The 11699-nt window shown below is 38.1% G+C and overlaps 1 protein-coding gene across 1 annotated transcript; it reads right to left on the bottom strand.

Annotated features, from left to right (window-relative positions):
• Positions 1 to 192: 192 nt before the first annotated feature.
• On the bottom strand, positions 193 to 4925 carry LOC112189084 (mitotic checkpoint serine/threonine-protein kinase BUB1). The gene is made up of 14 exons (XM_024328357.2): positions 4693 to 4925; positions 4471 to 4618; positions 4194 to 4351; positions 4005 to 4089; positions 3632 to 3739; positions 3456 to 3543; positions 2636 to 2739; positions 2477 to 2548; positions 2306 to 2395; positions 2065 to 2222; positions 1308 to 1395; positions 1104 to 1238; positions 904 to 1025; positions 193 to 663 (listed from the first exon to the last, which is right to left on the bottom strand). Exons 1-14 carry the CDS (start codon positions 4761 to 4763, stop codon positions 474 to 476), a joined length of 1617 nt encoding a protein of 538 aa, XP_024184125.1. The 5' UTR covers positions 4764 to 4925; the 3' UTR covers positions 193 to 473.
• Between the last annotated feature and the right edge of the window lie 6774 nt (positions 4926 to 11699).

Genomic DNA, 11699 nt, shown 5'->3' with positions numbered 1-11699 from the left:
CTATGCTAACAGTAATTACAATGTACGCAGAGATGCACCAATATTAATTATTAGTGGAGAATAATGCATTAATTCATACTCCTGTAGTGTAAAATCCTTGGATCAAACTGAAACAGAAAGGACAGATGAAGTATTCTGAAATCATACAATTGAACCAAATCAACCAACAAGAAGTCATGCTGACATAAATTATACATACCATGTGCCTGAACAGCACATGTAAAACCAGTGAATTTACATACTACATCCTCCTTTCATTTTGGTGAGAGAAGCATCCAATGTTACTTGAGATAAGGTTTGGCACTTGCTGTTTTACAAATGCTCCAGAGATGAGCTTAACAACAAATCTTTAAATCAGAAAGCTAGAAGCAGGGGATTAGACCTTTTGCCATACATTAATTTTTACATATGCCTGCACAGCAAATGCAATAAAATATTGCAACTACAGATAATCAGGAGAGATGAAAGGCACACTAAGCAGAACACATTGATTTCCTTTGCTTTGCCAGTAAATCGCTTAGTTTCTTTATAAGGTGAGGGTCCGAGCACATGTATTCCTGAAAGGACTCCCTCAGATTTTGCAACAATTTCTTGTCATTGCCGCCAGGATTACTGTTAAGCAGTTTCACAAAGAAATTCTTCCAGAGCTCAACCTTCCAGTATCTGAAGTCATTTGAATCACCAGATTAGAAGTCAAATCGTCAAAGTACCAAGTGAAGAGTGAAGAGCGAAGGTAAAAGTAAGAGATGGAAGAGGAAGCGAAAAAATATGCCTCTGCGTGTTTTTATTGTCCATGATATGACCCTAATTATCTAACTGGGGTATGTATGTTGACATTCCCCCTCCCAGAAAAGAGCTCAAGATGATAGACAAATGTCAAATATGCATAACTGAGAAAAGTACCTTTTAAAAGATGCCTTGGGTAGATAAGCGTAACCACCATCAGGTGATGGTTTCTTGTCAATCTCCATGTAAGAATTATGCAGCATCATATGGACAACAACACAGAGTCCATATGTGTCTACCTGGTAACAAGGGACAGAGCCAAGTAAGATATAAAAATGTTAACTGAACGTACAAGGCAAAACGAAATGCGAACTAGCCTGAAATGTCCAAGGCTTATTCTCTTGCATCTCCACACAACGAAATCCAGAAGTTCGGCAATCTCCCTTAAACTCCATATTGTCAGGAAAGAGACGCAGATCTATCCCTCTTCCCCAGTCCACAAGGCAAAGACCCTGCAAAAATATTAAGATTAATCATAAATTAACTAAACCAAGTACTAGATTTCTGGAACCACAAATGACCTGATCAAGCCAAGGGCCACTTCTGTCCCGAAATCCATCTTTTGTAAGCTCATTTCTGTCATGAAATCCATTTTTTGTGGGGAAGTCCCTGCAAAAGTTCAAGCAATTGATGTCAACGCAAGATGGTAAAAGTCATAGGATGGACTCTAGAATAACATTAGACTTCTTGTATTATGAGAAATTCATTCACAGTTTTAGTCAGCACACCCTATCAGATATGGAAGAACTCCAGAATGTAACTGAAATTTATGGCAGAAGACAAGTCGGCAGATTCTTTTATATTTCTTCATAGTAAGAATTCTGAGTAAATAATCTCAGCTGAGCACATCCTTGCCCACCCACCCCTTTGATTCCAACCATGCTGTTTTCAATTTCTCATTCAAATATAAGGTGTCAGTTCTTATTATAGAAGATAGTTCTACTCTACCTTGATGACATCCTACTGTATAGACTAAGAAAGTATCAGCCATCTAATTGTAGGATAATTATAATAGAAAATAATCTAAAAATATGTTTCATAACTGGAGAATTCAGTTGCAACTGGGGAAGACAAAGGAATGAGGATACAATATTACTAGTAAGTAGTAATAGGATGGGAGGAAGAAGGAAAAATAAGGTAAGGATATTTCAGATTGCAAAATATAAGATGGAAAGGTCCAGTTTTCAGTGTCTTTAGGTTCCAATATGCTGTTTTCTAAGAGAACCTATACAAGTCAATTTAATACGTTCAAGATACATTGTGGAGAATGTTTGTTACCGAGAATAGCGAATAAGCAGATTATCAGGCTTGAAATCTCCATGAATGATGCCAACGTCATGCAGAGTTTCTAACATGTAGAGCATTTCTATGGTGTAATAAATGCATAACACTTCTTCCATGGATTTTCCGGTGACTGCAAATGAGTTTATTACATCCTGCACAAGATTTTTATGTTATAAGCATGAACGGCATGATGGTTCCAGATAGTATATATTAATATTTGGTATGATTAAGCTACCTGAAGTGTCCCATTAGCAATATAGTTGCAGACAAGTATACTACAGTCAGAATAGAGATGCATTCTTTGAGCGAAACCAAAGCTTGACCTCTGATACAATGACATATCAAAGGTTAAACAAACAGAATGAGGAACTGCTAACAAAAAGTTGGAGCATCAGTAAATGCTTACTTCCTTGTCTGAGATTCGTTGATCAAGTTCACGGTACATATAGAATTCCCACGGGAAAGCAGGCTTTTGTATCTGCCACAGATATAAAAAAGACTGTGAAACTATCTAGTAAGACCATGCTAAGCTGCATTGGGAGAGCACTACTGAGGTAAAACATACCTTTAATGCAACAACATCATCAGGGTTACAGTTGACATATGCTTTATATACTTGAGCAAAACCACCTTGACCTGCGTAACCCGTAATCTGGTATTTTGTACGACCTGTGAGTATCAAGATAAGGGGAATCAATAAAAATAAACTGGCATTCCAGCAACATCATGCTGCACCTATAATGTAAAAATAATAATAATAATTAAAAAAATTAAAGTAAAAAATATATATATATTAGGTGGCAAGAAAAATTATCAATTTATTTAGTGGAACTGTATATGTTGAAATATATGAAAGATTCTGGCTCCCTGGACCCTAGCTAATGTGATAAAGATAGTGCAGTATTGAAGTTGGTACTAGGTGAAATTCTCAGGTCAAGGGGAGATTGGTGCACTGGAATGAAAGTTTAAGTTGTGTTTGCAGCAAGTATTAGAAAAAATAATAATAAAAGTATCAAGGTTTGACACTTGTTCTTGTGGATTGAGAAAAAAAGCTCTATATTTAAATGAATGGATCTGAATTTGAATAAGACACTTGCGTTGAGTACTAAAACTCTACCCTATTAAGTAATCAAGTTCACATGTCAATTTTATTAACACAGAAGAGAAAATAAAAATAAAAATTACTATTTATAAAATTTGCACTAAGAGTTTCAATGCTTCATATCCAGCACAGAATCAGATGCATGCAAATATTTTGACTCCTAACGTACCCTGCACCACTGCTTAACAAACCACTGCACTTACCTTAGAAGTGAAAATGTGCCTATACATCACAGACTGGAAACTTGCCAAAAACTAAAAGTAAACAATATGATGTAATTCACCTATCTCAATAATCTTGTTCCTTGATGAGTTCTTCAAAGAAGACAATGCCACTTTTCCTGGGTAAGCTTTATTAGTGGAGTGATATCCCTAAGACAAGAGAAAAGGAAAATCTGAGAAGCTAACTCTTACTCAGACTACACTGTGTTAAATTATATTACAGTGATGAATATCTCACATCGTATTTCATAAGTTGAGGAGTAATTTTCTGTAATAGGGCTTTCATTGTGGAACTGGACCATGGATTGATGTGGCTGTCAAACTGAATGGATTCACCATCGTCAACCTGCACCACAGAAACGCAAAATGGCCAATTCTTCATATTTGTGAGTGGCAAGTATATAACTCTTCAACCAAATTTTGAAAGATAGAGGGAAAAAAAAAAAGGCTTTGTAATTTCAGAAGTCACCGAAATACACATAGAACAAGGTTTAAGGGGATATAAAATGTCTATAAAGCAAGAGAAGGGAAGTGAGAAGAAGAAATGAACAATCCGATGATCAAGACTAAAGATTTAGAGTTGTATAAATGAAACAAAAGAAGCTCGCTACCTTGTGAGTTGAAGAAACTAATTCAGACATCCTCTCAAGAAATAAGCCGTGTGCTTTCTTCACCCACTCAGCAGGCTTAGCATTCCTAGCGCATTAACATGATAAGCATTGTATAGTGAACAACTAAAATCCCCATTTGGAGACACACACACACAGACGAAATCATTTTAGTAAGACAAAGAGAGGGACCTTGAAAAACCCATCTGATAAACCATGTGCGCATCGTATAACTTGCCCTTGGACTCTAGAAAGGAGGCATACCAAACATAAAGCAAAGAGTGTCCAATACATATCTTTCTATCCAACATTTCCATAAACAAGCTTTCGAAATCCTCAATAAACCCCATCTACAAAACCCACAAACACAATCCAATTAATTGACTGACTCTCTGAAAGCAAGCATGATAAAACTAAATTGACCCATCAATGAGATGCTAGCAAAACCCATCAAAAATGGGGGAAATACATAGAGGAGCCAAATCTTGAGGAATCTGGTGTCGTCTCGGTACTGAACGCTGTCCTTGAAAGCTGCGATGCAATCGGATAGAAGCTTAGTGAGATCCGACCCGGAATGGTTTCCGGAGTTGAAGTCATCGAGCGCTTGCTTTATCAACCTGGAGGAGCAGGAACTGATTTTTCAGAATTTAAAAGCCCAAACAATCCAACAAATCAGAGAGGGAGGGAGTACCAGAGGGAGGGCAAGAGAGGGTCGTGAAGAGGAGTGGCGGTGGCCGGCGAGTGTTGGAAGACGGCAGCCATGATGGGAGGCCTCTTCGAATGGATAGACGACCAGAATTGTATGTATCACACTACAAGAAATAAGCGGGGAAATGGTTTTTGAATTTTGAAACCATTTTTTACCTTCTCTTCCGGGTCTCTTCCTCCCAGCAGGTCCAACCCAAGCTCCAAATTTTTCGTTTAGGAAATTACAGTTACTTTATTGAGTTATTAAAAAAAAAAACCGTTTAAAGCGAAAATCATTTTATCTCGTTGAACTTCACACAAAATGTTTTGTATCTCTAAACTTCTAATTTTATTATATGTGTCTCTTACTCTTCAATTTAATTAATCATAGTCAACTCTTATCTAATCCATAAATTTCTTCACAAATTGTTGACGTGAGGAGCCAATTTAACACAATATTTACCGAATATCACCCAAAAAACGCATCATATACAATGTAAAGGCTAAAAGTTGGCAAAAGTGGATGCGCCACATCATAAATGGATGAAAAATTGATGAATTAGTTTATTGATAGCTATGATTGATCAAATTGAAGAGTATAAGGGCATATGTGATCAAATTAAAACTCCAATGGCTCAAATAGTTTTAGGTGTAAAGTTCAAAATGATGAAATGAATTTAACCCCCTACAGTTTACTTAGCCTATGTATACCTTTTTCCCTTTTTTTCTATTGGTGGGTCCACTTACTAAGCACGTAACTATGCTCGTGTTGTAACACTCTCAATGCCTAAAATATTGAAAGTCATGGAAATATCAATAGTTCAGAAAAATGAAATTTCGATAGAAATATCGAATATTGATGGAAGTTTTATTGAGATTTTGGATAAAAGTTGTATAATCAACTAAAAATAGACTAAAAACAAAATATCAGAAAGATGTAAAAATTAATATCGATGTTTGTAAAAAACGGAAATATCAAAGATATTGAGAATATTTTAGTCCTTTAACACTCTAGCGAGAGGAGGCGCGTCCACACACATGGATGGAAGCGATCCTTTGATGCCAAACAGCTAGCATGTATCCCAACGCCCTCCATCGCCTATATAAAGGAACCTCAACTTCGTGCCAATGGTAACAATTATTTCTCATTCTCACTAATTCTTGAGTTAGCTTCCGCTTTACCATCATCTAACTTGAGCATCAGATCAACGAAGTCTAGATCACTCCAGACCAAGGTTCTAAAAAACACTAGGCACTGGTCGGGCGCCGACCTGTGTAGTAGGCGGCTTTCAATATTTTAATTTTTATGTTATTTTTATATCATAAAGTATATAAATAAAAATATTTAAAGTCCAATATTTAATTTAAAATAGTCAAAATAGAGAAAAATATTTTAAAATTTAACAAAAATATTTCGATCTTTCAGTTCATAGGACTTCACGAATAGATTACCTCTTTAAATTTTCAATCAAATTGATGACCATTAAGATATTGAAATAGATTAAATCAATCAACGAACTTGAACCGTTCATGTTTGTAATTGTAAATCACACTTATGATGTCTTAATGATGATCAATTTGGCTGAAAATATACATAAGTAATGTGGTTATATAGACATAAAGATTGGTCAGCAAATAGATTGAAATGTGATAGAAAAATTAGTCTAATAATCAATCTCTTAAAATGGTTAAAAAAAAAAATATTAGTCGGTGACTTCTTTGCAATGCCCAAGCAAAGAACGAAACAATCTGGATTACTCACAACAACCACATATATCATCCAACATGGCATCACCCTAAAGCAACTGCAACCATGTTATGTGTTCCCTATTTTGGGACCATGCTGGAGCTTTGGTCATCGGCTACCAATAATCGTCAAATTAACATGAACTCAAATTCGTGATTATTTATGATGGTGACCAACATTTTACTTTGATGCGACCAAAAAGTAATATTCTTGCTTCAGCTAACTTCAGTGGTTCGACTCCATACATCAATCGAAATTAGTCTCAAGCCTAATTGCACATGGAGTAAAGAGAAAAATAAAAGTTGATCATCTTTTAAGTATAAAATGGAAGGGTGGCATGTATATACCTCACAAATTTTGACTGAAAAAGCTAAATGAACAGATGCTTGATGCAAAATCATACAAATGGACCATCTACTAAAAAGACTTTCATAGTGCTAAGCAAGTAAGCATATATAATGTAGAGCTAATTTCATTTTACCTCCCTAACATTTACATGTTAAATCAGTTGTGGCCCTGCACTTTTAATTTCATTACATGTATCCCTATGCTTTCCAATTTAATCAATCATGTCTAATAATTCATTTTTTTGTCAAGTATTTTGTAAATTGAAAATGTGGCTCTAATGGGCTCCCTTGTATGATGACGATTCAATAATGTGGCATGCAAAATTATATCGTATGTGACTAAAATTTCAAAATACATCACACAATATTTGGCAAAAAAGCTAAGGGTTAGACAAGATTGATTGAAATTGGTACGTACAGGGGCACGCGTGATGAAATTAAAAGTGCAGGGGCACAAATGATTTAAGGTGTAAAGATCAGGGAGGTAAAATGAAATTTGCCCTATAATGTAGCATATAGGTTACACTTCTAGTAAACCGAAAAGAATATCAATATGAATCATAACAAGAATTTTTGGGTTGGATTTTAGATTAACTCGACTCTAAACTAAATCAACCCAAAAAAAAAACAAAAACAAAAAAAGAAATAGAGAAATATTCGGTAAGAATTTATAATTATGAGAATTGACAATTATCGTTCCACAGTAACTATGCTTATAAAACCCCCAAACACTGATACGTATAGCACAGGGATTTTTTGTCTAACAAGTATATCAACATGGTAAATCATGTACTTTACTTGTTTATAGCACCCCATACAAAAAGTAATAGTAGTACATCAGAAGCCTTCCTTGCTTAAAGGCAAGACTATAAGCATAACATAATGGGAACTTCAGCTGGACAAAAGGAAGCCTTGTTTACAAAAAGCAGTATATCAGCCTATAACAAATTGCTCTTGATCAACTTCAACCTGAAAACATCAGTTGGATATGTGCTGATAGAAGTCTGCAATCAAACATAATTCTCGATCAAATACTAGGAGACAATGTGGCTTCATGATGATTCTAGAAGATAAAAGATATTTTGGCAAAATATCTCTTACAAAGATAAGAGATATTTTGGCAATAAAAAGGAGTTCTAATTCAATTTGACTTCTACAACCTAAAAGAGATATTTTTGCCAAAATATCTCTAAGATAAAAGATATTATGGCAAAAGAATGAGTCATAATTCAATTTGGCTTCTACAACCTAGAAGAGATATTTTGGAGAAAGGAAAAGTCCTAATTCAATTTGATTTCTACTTGCTTAGAAGTAGAGAAATATCATAACACCAAGGCTATGTTGAGCAATATAAATAGGAGAGAGTTAAACATAAAAAAATGATTTCCATCACATCCCTTCTGTAGCCTCCATCATCTTGAAGTTCATCTTGCGTTCTTGAAGTTCTTCAAAAGTGTACCCATGTTCATCTTTATTTTGCTTTTGGTTTCTTATGTTTGTAATTCAAAACATCTTCTTGTTTTGTTTTGTTGGATTCGAAACTTTGTAAGATTAAAGCTTATGTAGTTAATTTTAATTTTCGAACCATGAAGCATGTGCTAACGTTTTAGATTACAAATTGCGATTTCAAGGTATGCCTCTGAATGATTGTTGGTTTTGTGCTTCAATTTATCCTTTATCTGTTTTATGTTCTTTGGTTGCAAACTTAGAATTAAAAGCATGTAATTGTTTCTAGATTAAGATGCTAGCGTTCTAGGTCTTAATTCACTAGTAGAAAACTTATGAACTTAAGTAAATCAATGATGAGTTTTGCATGCTTGTATGGCATTTCAATTTGTGTGTTTTTCTTAAATCGATCACACTTCCACAATTACTTAATGCGTTATATGTGTTATTGTTAGTGAGTAGCCTTCTATGACTAGCAGTGCATGTTTAATAGGCTTAGTAATTGTGCGTTCATCTTGCTAAGTAAGTAAGGGAAGTAATAAGAACTTTGTATGCGTTCATCTCTGCTCTTGATTGATTTCTTTCTATGACATATTTTGATTCATGATTTGTGTTCGATAATCTGTTAACATGTTAATGGTTGTTGATTAAATCTCTATTATCTCCATTCACCTACTTCTATCTTGATTCTTGGTTTGATTGATCATTGTAATTAGTTAATTAGATTAGAATACAAACTTTTCAAAATCCCTTTTACTTTGTAATTAGCGTTCTATGACTAGCAATGCATGTTTAATAGGCTTAGTAATGGTGCGTTCATCTTGCTAATTAAGTAAGGGAAGTAATAAGAACTTTGTATGCGTTCATCTCTGTTCTTGATTGCTTTCTTTCTCTGACATATTTTGATTCATGATTTGTGTTCGATAATCTGTTAACATGTTAATGGTTGTTGATTAAATCTCTACTATCTCCATTCACCTACTTCTATCTTGATTCTTGGTTTGATTGATCATTGTAATTAGTTAATTAGATTAGAATACAATCTTTTCAAAACCCCTTTTACTTTGTAATTTTTGTAAGTACCCCAAATTTGTGAATAATAATTCTTTTTTTGACGTTTACTTGACAGGACTACCCTCAATCCCCGGATAGAACGATCCATACTTGCTTTATACTAATAATTGACAACATGGTTAATTTTGAGCGCTTAATATGAGCGTATCAACCAATCTTCACACCAAAAGACTTCCTGTCATTCTGATTGTTCACTTGCCTCCTGCATTACATAAGAATTTCAGATACTATGTATGAACCGTGATAATAAAGACTACAAACTATTAAGCAACAATAAATTAGATTACTTGACTATATGAGGCGCAACAGCGGCTTGGGGCCATTGGTGGGTGGTTGAAGGCAGGGGCATGAGGAATGTTTAGTGGTGGGACTTGTGGCCTGATAGCAGCCAGGGGGGACGTGCCCAAATGGCAGCAAGAGAGGTGGGTTGATGTAGGATGGTAGCTGGGACTAGGGGTGGAGGCCGGATAGCAGCGAGGGGAGAGAGTGGAGGCCGGATGGCAGCAAGGGGTGGAGGCTATATGTCAGCCAGGGGGTGGGACTTGTGGCCTGATAGCAGCCAGGGGGGACGTGCCCAAATGGCAACAAGAGAGGTGGGTTGATGCAGGATGGTAGCTGGGGGTGGAGGCCGGATGGCAGCGAGGGGAGAGAGTGGAGGCCGGATGGCAGCAAGGGGTGGAGGCCGGATGGCAGCGAGGGGAGAGAGTGGAGGCCGGATGGCAGCAAGGGGTGGAGGCTATATGTCAGCCAGGGGGTGGGACTTGTGGCCTGATAGCAGCCAGGGGGGACGTGCCCAAATGGCAGCAAGAGAGGTGGGTTGATGCAGGATGGTAGCTGGGGGTGGAGGCCGGATGGCAGCGAGGGGAGAGAGTGGAGGCCGGATGGCAGCAAGGGGTGGAGGCCGGATGGCAGCGAGGGGAGAGAGTGGAGGCCGGATGGCAGCAAGGGGTGGAGGCTATATGTCAGCCAGGGGGTGGGACTTGTGGCCTGATAGCAGCCAGGGGGGACGTGCCCAAATGGCAGCAAGAGAGGTGGGTTGATGCAGGATGGTAGCTGGGGGTGGAGGCCGGATGGCAGCGAGGGGAGAGAGTGGAGGCCGGATGGCAGCAAGGGGTGGAGGCCGGATGGCAGCGAGGGGTGGAGGCCGGATGGCAGTGAGGGGAGAGAGTGGAGGCCGGATGGCAGCAAGGGGTGGAGGCCGGATGGCAGCAAGGGGTGGAGGCTATATGTCAGCCAGGGGGTGGGACTTGTGGCCTGATAGCAGCCAGGGGGGACGTGCCCAAATGGCAGCAACAGAGGTGGGTTGATGCAGGATGGTAGCTGGGGCTGAGGCTGGGGGTGGAGGCCGGATGGCAGCGAGGGGAGAGAGTGGAGACCGGATGGCAGCAAGGGGTGGAGGCTATATGTTAGCGAGAGTGGGCCTCTACCCCTACTCTGGGTGCAAGGGGTGGAGGCTCGATGTCAGCCAGAGCAGGGACAGCCAGGGCAAAGGCTCGAGGATCGATCAAAACTAAGGCTTGGCCTAAAACATAGGAAGCAACCACATAAAATAATAATCTCTATGCCAAATAAACTTTTTCATACAGCACATTTAACCACATCAGTATAGTAAACAGTACTACTGCTATACAGATAAAGTAATCTCACAAGTCTTATATATTACTGAAATTTCTAACGATCATTTTTGCCTCTAGAATATGAAATTGGAACAACAGAACTCCATTGATTAATAAAGTTTTTCCTATAATTTCTCATACAGAAAAGTGCATAAACCTAAACCTAGAATTTAAAATTGAAACAACACATAACTCTGGTGATTAATAAAGCTATTCTCTGGTTTTTCATAAAGAGAGCATTATGATGACAAAGTAAATGCCTCCTCCACCTCCCTCCCCTGCCTAGCCGGCAGCCACTATCGTGGCCGGTGACACACTCCCAAACCCTATGCCAACCTTCTCTTCAATCCTCTCAGTCGTTCAACCACTAGGGTTTGCAATTGATGATCTCCCAACGCCTTCAGTTGAGCATGGAGTTGCTATAGTTCAAATTTTAGAAGATTCTTTCCAGCGTGGGTTGGATCGGTGCAAGACAATCCTCGTTGGGAAACTCCTTTCGCCACCGAATGTGTGATGCCTAAGGCACTTGAGTTAGCGAAGAGGCTACGTCTGTTCTGGAATAACGTTCCTAATTGGATGGTTGCCCCCTTAGGCAAGGGTTTCTTCTTGCACCAATTCCAGACTCTTGATGATATGCAGCGCATTTGGTCATCGGGCTCTGCTAATTTAAATATGGGAATCTTTAGGTTAATCAAGTGGTCGTCGTCGTTCTCTCCAGCAACATACAAGAACACCTTTGCGCAGATTTGGGTTTGTTTTTGGGACTTAGGGTTTGCCTACT

Source organism: Rosa chinensis, chromosome 2, assembly GCF_002994745.2.
Source record: "Rosa chinensis cultivar Old Blush chromosome 2, RchiOBHm-V2, whole genome shotgun sequence".
NCBI lineage: Eukaryota > Viridiplantae > Streptophyta > Magnoliopsida > Rosales > Rosaceae > Rosa > Rosa chinensis.
Note: the sequence above shows the minus strand (reverse complement) of the source record. Positions and strands in the feature narration are given on the sequence as shown.

Coding starts and splice junctions, on each gene's coding strand:
- LOC112189084 (XM_024328357.2), bottom strand. CDS start 4,763: ATGGCTGCCGTCTTCCAACACTCGCCGGCCACCGCCACTCCTCTTCAC. Junction 3,740..4,004: donor TAGTTTCTTCAACTCACAAG/GTAGCGAGCTTC, acceptor TCTGTGGTGCAG/GTTGACGATGGTGAATCCAT. Junction 2,549..2,635: donor ATGATGTTGTTGCATTAAAG/GTATGTTTTACC, acceptor TATCTGTGGCAG/ATACAAAAGCCTGCTTTCCC.